This window comes from Chaetomium strumarium (assembly GCF_033439665.1).
Source record: "Chaetomium strumarium strain CBS 333.67 chromosome Unknown B0T15scaffold_3, whole genome shotgun sequence".
NCBI classification, from domain to species: domain Eukaryota; kingdom Fungi; phylum Ascomycota; class Sordariomycetes; order Sordariales; family Chaetomiaceae; genus Chaetomium; species Chaetomium strumarium.
Window position 1 is genome coordinate 101373 of NW_026944431.1, and position 14873 is coordinate 116245.

The 14873-nt window shown below is 57.0% G+C and overlaps 6 protein-coding genes across 6 annotated transcripts; 2 read left to right on the top strand and 4 right to left on the bottom strand.

Moving 5' to 3' along the window:
• The first annotated feature begins 417 nt into the window (after window positions 1–417).
• B0T15DRAFT_136667 (uncharacterized protein) lies at window positions 418–2436 on the top strand. Its single transcript, XM_062861818.1, has 3 exons — window positions 418–831; window positions 904–1360; window positions 1459–2436. The coding sequence occupies exons 1-3, from the start codon at window positions 600–602 to the stop codon at window positions 2117–2119; spliced, it is 1350 nt and encodes a 449-aa protein (XP_062722071.1). The 5' UTR covers window positions 418–599; the 3' UTR covers window positions 2120–2436.
• Window positions 2437–2451: 15 nt separating this feature from the next.
• Window positions 2452–4558, bottom strand: B0T15DRAFT_526878 (uncharacterized protein). Its single transcript, XM_062868929.1, has 4 exons — window positions 4425–4558; window positions 3766–4366; window positions 3530–3682; window positions 2452–3446 (listed from the first exon to the last, which is right to left on the bottom strand). The coding sequence occupies exons 1-4, from the start codon at window positions 4466–4468 to the stop codon at window positions 2709–2711; spliced, it is 1536 nt and encodes a 511-aa protein (XP_062722072.1). The 5' UTR covers window positions 4469–4558; the 3' UTR covers window positions 2452–2708.
• A 1562-nt stretch (window positions 4559–6120) lies between these two features.
• Window positions 6121–7099, top strand: B0T15DRAFT_526881 (uncharacterized protein; the record flags this gene model as incomplete). The annotated part of the gene is made up of 1 exon (XM_062868930.1): window positions 6121–7099. The coding sequence occupies exon 1, from the start codon at window positions 6225–6227 to the stop codon at window positions 7095–7097; it is 873 nt and encodes a 290-aa protein (XP_062722073.1). The 5' UTR covers window positions 6121–6224.
• Window positions 7100–9162: 2063 nt separating this feature from the next.
• B0T15DRAFT_136810 (uncharacterized protein) lies at window positions 9163–10298 on the bottom strand. The gene has a single exon (XM_062861822.1). The coding sequence runs from the start codon at window positions 10145–10147 to the stop codon at window positions 9437–9439; it is 711 nt and encodes a 236-aa protein (XP_062722074.1). The 5' UTR covers window positions 10148–10298; the 3' UTR covers window positions 9163–9436.
• Window positions 10299–13381, bottom strand: B0T15DRAFT_136819 (uncharacterized protein). The gene is made up of 4 exons (XM_062861824.1): window positions 13333–13381; window positions 12983–13190; window positions 12640–12820; window positions 10299–12558 (listed from the first exon to the last, which is right to left on the bottom strand). Exons 2-4 carry the CDS (start codon window positions 13025–13027, stop codon window positions 10451–10453), a joined length of 2334 nt encoding a protein of 777 aa, XP_062722075.1. The 5' UTR covers window positions 13028–13190; window positions 13333–13381; the 3' UTR covers window positions 10299–10450.
• Window positions 13382–14800, bottom strand: B0T15DRAFT_136818 (uncharacterized protein). Its single transcript, XM_062861823.1, has 2 exons — window positions 13757–14800; window positions 13382–13617 (listed from the first exon to the last, which is right to left on the bottom strand). The coding sequence occupies exons 1-2, from the start codon at window positions 14672–14674 to the stop codon at window positions 13594–13596; spliced, it is 942 nt and encodes a 313-aa protein (XP_062722076.1). The 5' UTR covers window positions 14675–14800; the 3' UTR covers window positions 13382–13593.
• Between the last annotated feature and the right edge of the window lie 73 nt (window positions 14801–14873).

Here is a 14873-nt window from a genome sequence, read left to right on the forward strand (position 1 = left end):
CCCGCTGGAACAACTGGTTTCCGTCCTCAGTGGTTCATTAGCACGAACTTCCCTCCTCTTCTGGTCTAGAGAAGTCCGCACGCATCCGCCTACCAAAAATTAGTGCCTGCCAAGCGGGTGGCCAAGAGCTGGAAGCAAGGATCAGGTCGCAAGGAGGAGAAGACATGTCGGGGCGACAGGACGCCGCCCGCCCGGGCCTGCATGTCTGCATCTGGAATTTTGGACTTTGAGACATCCTGCTTTAATTCAAGCCCTCCTCGGCTGGCGGGCTTATGGGATGCGTGTGTGTTCTCCCCTCTGGTGGTTTCCCCCCCTTCTGCTTCGACGAGAAACTTCAATACTCGACGTCCCAGGCCGTTCCTCAACAAGGCCGGAGACGATGTTGCGAAGGGTCAACAAGCTGCTACAACAGTGCTGGTGATCGTCGTTCCTGATCTCGATCTCTGACTCCACGCTCGTTGCCGATCCATCACCCACCCCGGGCACCCGAGATCTCAGTGACACCGACGATCTCTCTGCACCTCTGGTTCTGGAACAGCTTCTTCTTGGGATCGAAGTGGGATATAGGACAGCCACAAACACGCTGCTCAGAGAAAAACATGACGGTGCTACTCCCTCGCCGTCCCGACGGGCCGGATGTTCTCAGCATCCCGACGCCGCCCTTGCAACGGGCCGGCATCTTCGTCATCTTCTTCTTTACCGCTCTGGGATTCATCACGTACAGCCTCCGGGCATACATCCGGATACGGACGCGGCAATGGGGCGTGGACGACTACCTAGTGACGGGCGCCATGATCTTCTCGCTGATGATGATCGGGCCGTTCTACATGTGTAAGTGGCTGGCAAAAATGTGCCGGGCATGATGTTTTTAGTTCTGTCAGTTTTTAACTCGTGTGTATGCAGACATCAAGCTCATGTACTTTGGCTGGCACGCGGCGGACGTGCCCCCCTTTGACCCGGAGCCGGGCATGTGGTGGTTCTACCTGGCGCAGCTCTTCTACAACCCGATCCTGGCGCTGGTCAAGGCGTCGGTGCTGTGCTTCCTGCTGCGGCTGGGCGGCCAGAAGCCCGGCGTCAAGTACGCCATCTACGCGCTCAACACGTTCAACGGCCTGCAGGCGGTCGCCATCTTCCTGGTGGCCACGCTGCAGTGCCTGCCCATCGAGGCCAACTGGGACATGGCCGTCAAGGCGGACCCCAACACCAAATGCATCGACAACTCGTTCCACGTCATCATCTCGTGCATCACCATCGTGACCGACTTCATCGTCATCATCCTGCCCTTCTGGATCTTTCTGGGGCTGAAGATGCCAACGGGCGCCAAGGTCGCCGTGCTGGGTATCTTCATGCTGGGTCTTGCGTGCGTTTTCTTTTTTTAGCTCCTACTCCCCCCTCTCCCCCTCCCCCCTTTTTTTCATCCCTCTCCTCCCCCTTATCTAACAAAACTCAACCCCACAGCGTCACGATCATTGGCATCGTCCGCCTCGTAGGCGTGATCAGGCTCTTTTACATCCCGCAGCCCGACAAGGACCCGTACCACGACATCACGGTGACGCTCTCCGTGGTCGAAGCCAACATCGCCATCGCCTCGGCCTCGGCCCCGGCCCTGCGCCCGCTCTTCCGCTCCTTATTCCCCAAGCTCTTCGGCGGCTCCTCGCAGCGCTACGGCGCCTCCGGAAACAAGTACCACCCCTCCGGCTACGGCGCCTCCTCCCAGTCGCCCTACTTCTCCTCCCACGGCGGCGGCGGCACGGGCAATGCCTCGCGCGTAGACCACGGCGGCGACCGCAGCGTCACGCGGCACAGCTCCATCCGCCTCAAGAACCTGACAGGTCGCTCGCATCATCATGGAGGGAAGGGCCCCGCGGGGCATACCGAGTGCCGGAGCATCAGCCCGAGCGGGTCCGAAGAGGAGATCATGACGTACAACGGCATCATGCGGACCACAGATGTGCGGGTGCAGGTGCATTTCGAGGGGCAGGATGAGGAGGGTGGTCACGGCGGCGGGGAGGTCGGGAGGGATGGCGAGGCGGTGGATGCTGCGAGTAGCAGGGCCAGTAGTGACTTGAAGGCAGAGGCGACTGGTAGGCCGGTGGTTGTGGATAGGCATGCTTTGTGAGGGGACACGAACGAACGGACGGACGGACGGACGGACGGACGGACGGACTGACGGGTGGGGGAATGGTGTTCTTTTTGGGTGGGTGGCTATGGGTTTCGTCTACAGCCTTGCCTTGCCGTTATGAATTGCGTACACAGAGATGTCGCGGGCGCAAGGGGAGCTTGCTGCTGTCAAAAGCACTTACTACTAGCACTTAAAGTGTTATAGATACCTCGGAGGAAAATCGTTTTCTTTTGTATGTACATACTTCTAGTATTTGGGGTTTGGGGTATCAGCAAGGGGTTAATGATTCGCGGCTCCTACCCCAGCAGTCACAACATTGAATGATTCTTGCACATGGTATTTGATAGTGAAGGGCTCAGCATTTAGTGCTCATTCAACGTCCCAACATTACACTGTTACTACTAGTATTGCTTCTACAACTACTAGTAAGCAGTGATGACTGAAAATCTCCCAGAAGTTGCACCATAGAAACTATGCTCCTTCCGTCGTCCCATTTCAATCTCACTTAACGTTACCTTCCTTACCCAACTTACCCAACCCCAACGGACGATCCCACTATGCCTATCTTCATATAGAGCGTGACATACTAGTAGCCATCGCCAACCCGGTCCCACGACGCGAGACTCTCCCCCGACGTCTTCCTTGCCGTGGGAGACCTCTTCGCACCCCAGAATTCCCAAGGATCCCTCTTGACCTCGTCCTCGACCACAACCTCGGAGGACATCGGCTCCAGTTCCCGTTCCGGCGCCGGCTCCGGCTCCGCGGCAATCAGCTCTTTAGCCATTTGGGCTCTGCGCGCCTTGGGCTTGGCATTCTTGGCGTTCTTGGCCTTCATGGCCTTCTTGGCCTTCATGACCTTTTGCTTGGTGCCCCGTTCGAGTGCGAAGTTGCCGGCTTCCTCTGCCCTCCTCTCCTCTTCCTCAACCGACGCCGGAGAGCACTCGGAGCAGTTACAGCAGAGCCCCGGCTTGTCCACGGGCTCGGGCTCGGGTCCAGGCTCGTAGTCAGGTTCATTGACCAAATTAGGCTCCGCTTCCATGGGAGGCTCGGACTCCGCTTCTGAGTCTGGGTCTATCTCCGGCTCCGGCTCCGGCTCCGGTTCCGGTTCTGGCTCAGGCTCAGGCTCACACACCGGCACCGGAGAGCACTCAGAGCAGTTACAGACGGACTCCAGCTTGGCCTCGGGCTCCGGCTCAGGTTCGGGCTCAGGTGCGGCTCCATAGTCAAGTTCGGGGGCCAAATCAGGCTCCGCTTCCATGGAAGGCTCGGGCTCTGCTTCTGGGTGTGGCTCCATCTCCAACTCCGACTCGGCCTGGGCAGACGCCTTCTCCTGTCCCGCCGCGAAAGGCGAGAGATCAGCGGGTGTCTGACACGGGAGCAGCTGGAGAGGTACTGATCGATGCTTACCTTCATGCCTCTCTTCATAAGCTTCTGAAAGAATTCGGCGAGTGGTGTCAGAGGCCGTGCCGGTTCAGACTCTGGCCCGGAATCGAGCACAGGCTGGGCTGGTGCTGAAGCCTCGCCCTCTGCTTCAGGCGCGGCAGCTAGTAACTCCTGTTTCTGGAATTCACAATAGGTCAGCGGATATCTCAGGTAGTCGCCGATGACACTAGTAGTAAGTAGCTAGTTAGGCTAGTCGTTACCTCGTCATTCTTTTCGACATCCGCACCAGGGCAAGCGAGCGAGTTCACCATGTCCGCATACGTCTCGAGCATGCAGCCCAAGAACAACTTGATAACAGACGACCCGTCGCTGAAGACGGGTGCGACGGGGGTCTTCGAGAGCGTACGCGGGTCCCTGAAGGCTTTCTTCATGTGTGACTTGAACCACTGTGGGAGCCACGCATCGTCGCCAATGGGATTCGGGTAAGCCTCCGCTACGGCGTCGATGATGCTGAAGAGGTCGAGGTCGTGCGCGCACCGCTCCATGTCGTCCCGGACCAGCTCTTCAAGCCCGCTGAGCTCAAATGTCCGAGCTAGAGCGTAAATCTCGAGCTTGGACTTGAACTCAGAGAGCTTTGTTTCACCCCAGTCGAGAACGTGTAACTGATTGGTGTAGAGATAGTGGACCAGCGCGTGACCTGCGATGTACGAAAATTGGCGAAGGTTGATAACCTTGGTTTTCTTGACCTTGACCTTCGGAAGCGTGGATAGCTTCGAGCTGCGCTGCAGGACCTCATGGTGAACAGCAAACTCCAGGGCAGCGTTCGCAAACTCGAGGTTGATGAACTCGCTGGTATACGGCCTGAATACAAACTCTGGTCAGCTTGGACGGCGGGTTGTTCAGGAGCGCTGCCGCGTACGAAATCTCCGGGTTGTCGCCAGCAGTTTCCCTCATGACTTCCATTATTGCGTCGACAAGGCGGGTATTTTGAAGCTTGATGCAGTTCCTGCGGGATCAGACGAAGGATGTGAGAGTTCGAACATTTCGATCCTTATCAATGTGCACTTGGAGTGCCTAATATCCTCCTGGTCACGCCATCGCTGCTGCTGCCTGCATGCGTGCCCGAGAGAGCTTGGACCAGGCAATCACAAGCATATGCAGTTGGTTTGTATGCCTCCGAAGCGGCCATTCACAACCAGCTTTCCCGTGATGAAGTGCAGAAACCCGAAGCTGTCTAGGTGGGGAAGGCGCTGTGTAACCATTTTCTTTGCCAACGGCAGGAGCCCTCGACCCTCTAGATGTTTATCTGCATGCGTGCAACAGTCTAAACGGTGTGATGGGCCAATGGCGATACTGGTACCGACCGGAAGTTCAAAGCATGCCAACAGCAGCCTTGTGTGGAAATAGCGGCGTGCGATCTCCAAATCTTCATCGATGTAAACTTGGACGGCGTAGTGATGCCCTGGGCAAACCATTGGTCCTGCTGCCTGCATTCGAGCGGCCAACAGTGGTTTGCACTGGGCAATCACGAGAGGCCTATCCTTGATTCCTTGGCTCAACTCTGCAGCTCCCCCATCGAAAGTGCAGAAACCCGAGGCAGTCAGGTCGTGGGAGAAGCTGTGCGGGGTCTTCTTTGTCATAGCAGCAAAACAAAACAGCAGCTTGCGTAGAAAAAATAGCCTGGTATTAGCCAGATGGGTGGTTTCTTATGACAGCCTAAGGTACCTAAGTAGGTACGTTTGAGAGACAAACTCATGCATAGTACACGGTCAGGTTTCCTGTGGCTGTGGATTGTCCTTACTCTCAAGCCACTGTATGCTCTAAGTTAGGGATTAGTCGAGTATCCTCCCATTTTTCTCGGCCACAGGGTGATACTGGTCAAAGTTGCTGCCATATAGAATCAACATTGTCCCATATAGAGGGTTGACGGTGCGATGACCCATTGGCTTTCCTTTTTCTTTTCTCCTTGTCTACTCGATAACTTTATGAGAGAACGAGAGAAGAAGAACAAGTCTCGTCCCCTTCAGTTTAGGTTTATAATACCCGGTAATATTAAGCCTACCAGTGCCTTCTCTGGGCCGAGGTTTTCAACAATACGCCAGCTTTTATGAATACTTTTCTGTTGTTCACTCCTTTGACATTTGCACTTCAGTAAACCCCCGACTTGGTCTCAGCATTTTTGGTGTTCGAAGAGCAAGATAGGTCGTCCTCAGCCCTCTCGAGGCCGGCAAGCCATTCCCAAGCTAAGGGCGGAGGGAACCATTTCGTTTTCGGGTTGGCGCAAAATGAACTGAGTCCGCCGAGACGTTGGGAGGCGCTGAAAGCGGCTGACAATAGGCGGGAACGCCCAGACTCATCTAGCAAATGTTCTAGGGAGTTCAGCTCGCAAAGATTGATGCATATCAGTGAGTTACCCTGAGTTTACCCTCATTCATCTCTCCACAAGCCAGGAACACGAGAAATGGGAGTATCCGAATACTGGGGCTGGGTCCTCGCCAGCAATACTAACAACAACCCCCCCGAGACGGATCCCGACCCTTACATCCTCGCGTCGTCCTTCTACGGTCCCGGCGTCATCTTCTGCTGGTACATGGTACTGCTCTCGGTGCTGGTCAAGCTCATCGACGACGCGCACCACCACCCGCAGCACGGCATCCGCTTCTCTGCCGAGCTCGCCGCGCTGCTCTCCTACCCCGCCATCGCCGCCGGCCATCTGCTGATGCGACTGGTGGAGTTCCCGCGAGCAGAAGAGGGCAGCCATCTTTTTAGGATCCTACTCAACCTGGCCTTAGATCGCAACGCAGCATGGGACACGAGCGGGACCGAGGGAGAGCCTGTCTTCTACGGAACGCTAGGTCCGGAATCTCAGTCCAGTGCGCCGTCGATAGCGGCGTTTCAGCGTGGCGTCGGGATCGATGGACCGCTGCGAGTGGTGCTGAACTTTGTTCCCGGCGCACTCTTCGTCGTTCTCCCTGTTTACCTTTGCTGCGATAGGCCGGAAACCTACGGCTGGCCGTGGCAGAGGAGCGAGTGGTGGCTGCGCCCCGGTTGGACCAGTCGGCTTGTCATTGCCGTGCACTGCTGGTGCTGCCTGCTTCTCATTGCGCTCGCCGCCGTGGGCTGGAACCTCGGGGAGCTGGCGGCTTACGTTGCCATATTTGTTGTCCTGGGAGATTTTATCCGCATTATATACATCGGGTTGAGCATTTGGATGGGATGCGCTGCCCTCGCTCTCTTCGTCTGGACTTGGACGTTGAGACGGTCGCCAGTGGCCATCTGTTTGTTTCTATTGGCTTCATGGATGGGAGTCTGTTGGGGTTGGGCGTCGAGTGGGTTACCAATATTTCTATCCCAGGTTGTACCCGTTACGGGCGTGAGCTTCGGAGAGCTGGACCAGGTGGCAACGGCAGTGGCAGGGGTAATAACATTCGTGATCACACTGTCGGACTCAACAGGGCTACAAAGACATAAGAGAAGACTAAAGGGTTGGTGGAGAGCGACGATGGGTCGCGGATCCGGAGGAACAGCGGAAGATTTACCGCTGCATTCGGTGACGGATGGTGGTCAACCTGCTCGCGTACGTACCCTATAGATACTATACATAAAGAGTCGAGTGCTCTCTCTGGCGCCCTTGGAATTCATCCGCATCTCAACGCGCACACCGCGGAGTTCTCCTGAGGCAGAGCAAGGTGCTGAACATGATATCATTTAGTAGTAAGGCACTAGCAGACTGTACAGCACGGGATGTCGACGTCTATCAAATATTGCGTCTCCTCCGAGATCCGGGGTCTACCGAACCCCCGACACTCCGGTGGCACACACCAACAGCGACCACAACCTAGCAAGCCCATGCCTACGCCCTTCCCTCGCCACACTTCTTCCACCTTCTCGATTTGGGGAACACTGTTACTAGTAGTTACACTCGCACGATCGGACTTTGCCACACCTTTGTGTGGCGTAGTATGAATCGGACATATTACCCTTTCGAGCCCCACGCTTCCTTCCTCGGATCTCCCTTGTGTGCATGGCTGGGCGTAGAACGGGACACAGAACACAGAAACACAGGAGCACAGCCACACAAAAGTAGCTGAACAGGCAGTGAGACAGTGAGTGATGCTGTGAGAACTGCATTCGTTACTGTTCCACTGTGATAATGTGGTACTTGCGCCACCCCATCGATCGGAACACATAAGTATTCAAGTTAGTTTCACGTAGTACTAGTACGGAGTGGCAGGTGTGTAGAGGGAAAGTCAAGGTTGAGGGGGTGACATTGAGATGGGGCGTTGACGTTTTCTTGCCGTTCCGTTTGATCGTGCTCCTTTACGCGAGGGATGCTCTATTAACAGAAAGGTCACATGCAGTACCACCTTCCTCAGCGCGATAGTAGTTCACGCAGTACCGAGAACAGGATTAAAGATACCAGGATACTAGTGAAGAAAAGGAGACAGGTTACCTAAGGTATGGGAATCATGATCATCGATTTAGTGACAACCTTCTCCACCAACTACCTAATCACTCCAGCTTTGCTCTCACAGATGGAACACCCTTCGTCACTAAGGGGGTGAGTGAGTGAGTGAGTGAGAGTATAGTAAGCTTTGACTTCATAGGAGTATGATGTATTACCCTCTATCCACTTCAACACAACACAACAACATATAAACCCAAACCCAAAACGACACCAACAACCACAAACACACAAGCACCCTGAATACTTCCCGCTTGAACCCTTAAGCACTACAGGAGATAGGTGAGGCGAGGTAGTACTGTACTTTAAGAGCCAACAAATAAATAAATAAGTAAAGTATTTCTTTTTTCCGCTCCGCCAACCCTATGGAGTCCACACCCCCAACCAAGTCATTTTCATTACAGTCGTCATCATATGAATACCAAACAAAAGATTCTAAAGATACATTTCAGAGATTAAGAATAGTAGAAGGAAGTGGTGCGATGTAAGGGGTCATGGTGTGTAATGATATTAGTGTCATAACCTGGCAGTAGAGATAGAGAAATAGCCGTCCTGGATTAACAGACAGGCAAGCAGTACACCGAAGAAAAAGGCGAAGGGTATAATCGTGATGCCCAAAATCCAAACCCAGACTCATATGTAAATCCCGTTCATTAGCCCCGTCTGTAGAAGGAATTGAAACCGATGTTATGTTGAACCCAAGCGGCGGGTGAGACAAAATGCAAAGATCGATGCAAGAGACCATGCCAACAACCCGGAAGGAAACAGTGAAGTGGAAGGACAGATAAAAGGAGTGGAACTGTCCCAGGAGGCCTCTGCTATTAGGGGCCAGGCACCATAGTGGACGCGCCATCAATGCCAGGGAGATGTTCCGTCTGGGAGGGTCGGGTATCGACCTCCCACCACCGCACCGCCACATTGATCCCGCGTTTGCGCTGACGCCATCCCATTGTGTGCACTTGACCTGCCCGCGATACCCGTTCGACCGTGCAGAAGGTCATTATAGCCATGGCCGAGGGCATTTGGCCACGCGGTCTCCACGGAATAGCCATCCTATACTGGTATTCCGCAGTCCGCGCCCGGGCGATACGTCCACGGCGTCCGTGGGCGAAACAACAACACACATCGTCGTGGGAGCTAAAGCAAGGTCGCTGACGCGGCTGCCCTATGATAGGAAGGTGTGGTCGATGGCGAGCGGCATGATCAAGCCGGACTGTGTGAGCTGCAGAAGGGCGGGGGCTGAGGTCAGGAAGATTTTGTCGTGGAGTCGATGTTGAAAGCCTCGACACCGAGATCGGCATCGAGGTGTGACCACTAGGATGGCGTCCGGCGGCACGGGGGGGCGGCCAAAGAAAGCGATGAAACGTGGGCCTGGACATGCAAGAGGCCGTTTCGTTTGCGTCGGGTATCCTGTCCAGGAATGTAGCGGACCTCGCGATGCGGTCATGCAGTCCAGTCGCAGATGGTTATCTCCGCACGCAACGCCGTCTCAAGCGAGGAGTGCTATCGTAGAGGCGAGGTAGCATTTCTCTCATCGCGCCTCGTATGAAACGGACCGATGGTGCGGGAGCAACAAACAAACAACCCAACAAGCTTGGCGGCGAGAAGGCAGCGTATCCTGTGTAAGTCGACGACGCGATGCGACGCAACGGCGGCATTTGTTCGAGATGGCAACGCGAATCCAAGATCGCGCGGCATAAAGCACTGCAGGATGTGCAGCCGGGGAATGGGGCGTGCAGAGAGATCTGCTGGGCGGATGCGGGTCGGAGAGTTTGACATGTCGCATCGGAGGTGGGCGCTGGGGGCCTCGGGACGTGCCTAGCGGTCGAGATGGAGGAGCTGTCGTGCCCCTGATTGGTTCTGTCCCCAATCAGCTGATCAGTCCCTCCAACGGTCCCACACAGACCACACTTCCCGCGACCTCCTCGAGCTCCTCCCCCTATCGCGCTGCCCATGATCGTAGGCCCCCATGTAGTACGCCAGGGGTCGGAACCCATATGCGAGGATCGACCTTGATGGTGAACGACCGACCCCGCCGTCTGATATCGAACTCCGGCCCGCTGTCCGTAGTGTAGCGGTGTTGTTCGGATGAACGCTCGATAGAGAGATAGGAAGGCCAAACTTGGACTGCCCGAGGCTTGATTCCCACATGCCCACCATCGGATAATTAGAGCCATGACTCATGATGCCCATGATACCCAGCCGGCTGCTACCTTCAGACATGGGGCAGTCTCACGAGTCGGGCGCGTCTTCCGCAAACAGCCGCCTAGCTTAGCCCACCGGCAGTCTGCAAAACCTGCTTGGTCACATACTCGGTGTAAACAAGCAGGGAGGGGACTCTCTAAGTGCCGGCGCCCGCAAAGCGCCTCACAGGCTACAGCCCTCTGCCCCTCCCCTCCCCCCGCGGCTTTGGACTCCCTCAAACGAGGCGGGGTCGGTGGCAGATGGTGGGCGCCGGTGGGTAGGGATGCGTCACGCGCCTAGGCACGCGGCGCACCCTCCCCGTACGCTCCGCCACCGTAGACCTGGCTGTGACCGCTGTCCGTCTGACTGGGATAGGCTTCGGCGGCCGCCACCGAGTACCCCTCCCAACTCCGCGACTGGCCCTGCGAGACCGGGATCCCAGAGTGGCCGTATGTTCCGTGCGGGTGCTGCCCGCTCGGGTGGGAAGGAGTAGGCAGTCCGTACGGAGACGGGAGGCCGTGTGTCGTGCCGCGGTGGTCGTAGACTACCGGCAAGGTAGTAGAGAGGCGCAGGCCAGAGCCAGGAAGGGTGGGTGAGTTCGCGGTTGTTTTATGCGGCGGCGACATCGTTTTGGTGGTTGCTCCGTACGGCGGCCATGTCGAAGAGCTCCCCGTCAGCGTTCTGGGGCTCGTGGTGCCGACATATCCGGAGGCGGCGGTCGGGTCTGTCGCGGCACTTGACGTCGTGGACACGGGTGTCGGCGGCAAGGCCGGGTAGCTTCCCAGCCCGACGGAGGTGGCAACGTGGGGTGAGCTGCTGGGCGTCATGAGGGACGTCGTTGTCGAGGCGCTGTACTTGGAGATGATCTTGTACAGCGCTCCGGCCAGGTCCTTCCAGTGGAACACCTTGACGTCCTTCTCGATGTTGCGCGGCTTTGGGTTGCCGAAGCCCATGATGACTTTGAAGAACTCCTCGCTCTCGGCCCTGGCCTTGCTGACGGTCGCCGGACGGAATCCCTCCAGGTTGCGGCGGATGCGGTTCTTCTCGTCGACGCCAAACCGGTTCGGCGCGGCAAGAAGCTGCTCGAGCAGGTGGATCGTGTCGACCGACGTCACGTAGCACGCCTGCTTCTCCTCCCACCAGATGCAGCTGATGCAGATGCTGTGCGGGGGCCGCTCCGCCGCGCTCACGGGCTTGAAGCTGACCGTCAGGACACTCCCTGTCTGTTGTTTCCGGAACAGCACAAGCCTGCGCTTGTTCTCCCACTCTTCCTGCGTCCAGCCCTCCGCCATGGAGGACAGATCGCCGAAGATTTTCAACGTGGCCTTCTCCTGGTAGACGCCGTAGCCGGGAAAGCCACTGGCGGGCTGCGTCAGCGTGCTTGTCCTGATCAGCTGCGGTGTGGCAGAACCCTGGTGCGCGTGCAGCGGAGTCAGGCTCAGGCGGGAACCGGCGCTGTGTGTGCTGTGGCTGTGGGAGAGTGCTCGGAAAGGATCCAGCTGGCTGCCAAACATCCATGCTCCTGGTCCATGCGGCGCCCGCAGCAACGGAGGTGCGCGAGACTGATACTGATCCGCGAAGGATGTGCCGCGATATGACGACAGCATGCTGCTGCTCCCTTGGCCGTAGGTTCCGGTCGCGCTGGCGGCGAAGTTGGACGGGCTCTGAGTTTGGGCTTGTATTTGCGCAGCAGCATGGGCGGCCGACACGCTGGAAGAGAAGCCATATGTACTCGTAGAACCCTCCGGCAGCGGTTGCTGAGTCACGGGGCTGGGTACGGCCCTGGACCGGCCTGCCACTGGGGGACTGTCCCGGTGCGCAGGTGATCGGTTCTTGGGAGACCCCAAATCCGGCGGGCTGCCGTCATCCGGCACCGATGTTGCCACGCTGCCACCCACAGCACCACTCTGCGCGTCATGGTACGAGAAGACGCCGACATTCGCAAACCGTGCCGTTTCTTCGCCGCTTGCATTCTCCAGAAGTATCGTAAGGGGCACGTTGCTGAGCGATGGACAACCCGTGCTCAGGAACTGCGGAGCGTCGGCCGTGATGGTGTATGTGCAGGTGCCGTTCCCGTCCCGCGAATCTCTCGAAACATGTGCGATGCATCTGTGCGAGCCGAACACGACCGAGACGAAGGGTGCCGAAGCAGTCATGCTGCCGCCAAGGAGGTCGTACTGGCAGGTTACCTTGAGCGACACCTTGGTGCCAGGGCCGCCACCGCTGGGATGACACGACAAGACATTCACACTCGTGCCCGGCGTAACTTGGCCCGTGAGATACTGCCCCGACGCCGCATTATTCGCAGCAAAGGCCATCTGGTTGAGCTGCGAGGCAGCATTTTCCGTTTGCTGCGAGGAGAATGGCTGCGAAGAGTATTGCGCGTAAGCCGAGTCTGCATACGCTGCAATTTGGGCCATTGACAGCTGGTCAGCGGTTGCGTTTCCAATGCCTGGTAAAGAAGATCAGAGGGCAATCGACTTACCGTGCAGTTGAGCCGGTTGCGACTTATACGCGGACATGGGCATTGGCAGGAGACCAGGGGGGCATCCCCCGCTGAGGTCTCCTCCACTTCGAGCCGCTTCCTCCTCGAGCCGGATCGTCAGCGTCTCCGGTGACTCGATCTGTTCGTCGAGGATGATGGTCCGGTGAGGGTGGTAGCCGGCCTGTAGGGCAACGTCAGCCATGGCATTGCCAAGATAAGTCAGATGGATATGGCAGTGCACAGAGGGCAGCTGCGGAAGAAGCTGCCATGCGCCCATGCCTCGTGCCTCGGAGTTGCAAAGCGTAGGCGGTTTCTTCGAATATCAAAACGGCAGAGTACTCACCTCATACACTTTGTAGACCGGCTGCTGGAGCTTGGCCACAGACATTCAAACTGATTTGTAGGGGGGAGTGAGGGTATGATTTTCAACCCCTGAAGAGGACAGAACAGTGGTGAACCTCACAACGAGTGTTCACGGACGCAGGGAAATGGTCTCGAATCTCTCCAAACAAGCCCACAAATCGACGGCGTCTCTGAAACCGAGGTCTGACCTTGCACTTCTGTCAGTACAGTGGTACATTGGGTTCCAGCCTTCGTGTCGGCTTTGCTGAAACCAAGAAGCAGAAAGATAGGTCTTGGCTTGACACGCCCTGAGCTCCGTAGGGTAAGAAATGACATTGGATCCAGACTCACCTTCGTGGAAGATCTGGAATCAGCGGCTGGATTGAAATCCTAAGGCAGTCGAGGAGTTCAGTATGGAGCAACTTCCGAGATGCGCTGACAGGAGGCCCTTAAAGCGGTGGCGTTGATTCTTTGACGAACAAGGTGCGACCGGGGCTCGCGGGATGACGGTCTAGGAAGGCCGTTGTGGGAGATAGAGAGGACCAGGGGACGCAGCTCTCAGACCGAGTTTCAGGTGCCGATATCCAGGCTCTCCAGACTGCGGCGCACGCTTCAAAGAGACGCCAACTCTGCAAACTGCCAAAATGTCGGTCAGTATCAACTTCGGATGAGCCGCGAGAGTGGGTTCCAGCAACAAAGCTCATCAGCGTTCAGGCTGGGCCACGAGATTGCGAGCTCCGGTATGGCGGCGCCAGGGGCACAAAGTGGCTCTTACCCGGATGCTGATTGGCACAAAAGGCCTTTTCGTCCAAGTCTCAAGACTGGTTCTCGGGACCGGGGTTCTGGAGATTAGGTTTGATTGTATGCAGCTATCCTGAACCTGTTCGCATGACGGGACGTTAGAGCGTTTGCACTCAACAACAGCAGGTAGCCGTGAGCAGTTCGTCCGCTGCGAGCCCGATCTGCAGGGCTGCGAAGGGGGCCTGAGAATGAGAGAAACAGCGGGTGAAGCAGGCGTAGAAGTATGTTCGAGACACAGTCGAGACACTACGGCTGATGCTCCGGGGAGGTTTGCGGTGGTGCATGAGAAGATGAAGTTCGGCGAGTGCCAATGGGAAACCGAAAGACAACACAGACCAGCAGCGGCTTGCATATCTGGGGTGGGTTGGAGTGTCGGCGCGGCGGGCGTGAAGTGGGCGCCGGAATGCAGACTGCGAGCTTGCGATCTCCAAAAGCGCGTCAGTCGGCAAATCTCCCGTTTCGCTCTGCGTGCCCGGAGCAGACAGCCCTTCGGCCCACTCGGAATGCTCTGAGGGGAGCGAGTGTGCCACAGACGGAGATGGCTGCTCCTCCCTGCCCAGAGCCGTCGCCCTCTTGATTCCGCCCGGAGCGATCTCAGGACAGAGGCAGGTGACGGCAACGAGCGAGCAGGAGGGATGGCACACGAATGATCAGAGATTGGAACTGGCCCGGCCGTTGAATGCAAGATTCCATGGCCTCTTGGGAGAGATGTGGACCATGCAAGGGTTGAAGGGGGGGTGGAGAACCGGCACCGAAATGTGTGTGTCAGATGGCTTTTGAGACTGGGAAGCAGGCAGGATGGAATGCCGCCGAGAGGTCGTGAAGGGACTGGGAGGAAAGAGGAAGCGTGCCGGCCTGAGGTGACCCAGGGGACGCGCTGGAGAGCCATCATCCACGACCAGGCAAAATATGGGCAAGGCGCGACAGGGCCGAAAATCTCGGGACGAAGCGCAGAGCAACCGGGAAAAGCAAGGACGGGCAGAATGGCAAGTACAGGGGTGATCGCCGGCGAGCGGAGGTACCTGTACCCAGCACTCGCTGGCATCACGAGAGTCACGCAGTTCTTCGCTCTTTTGCTGAGCGCCGGGGGA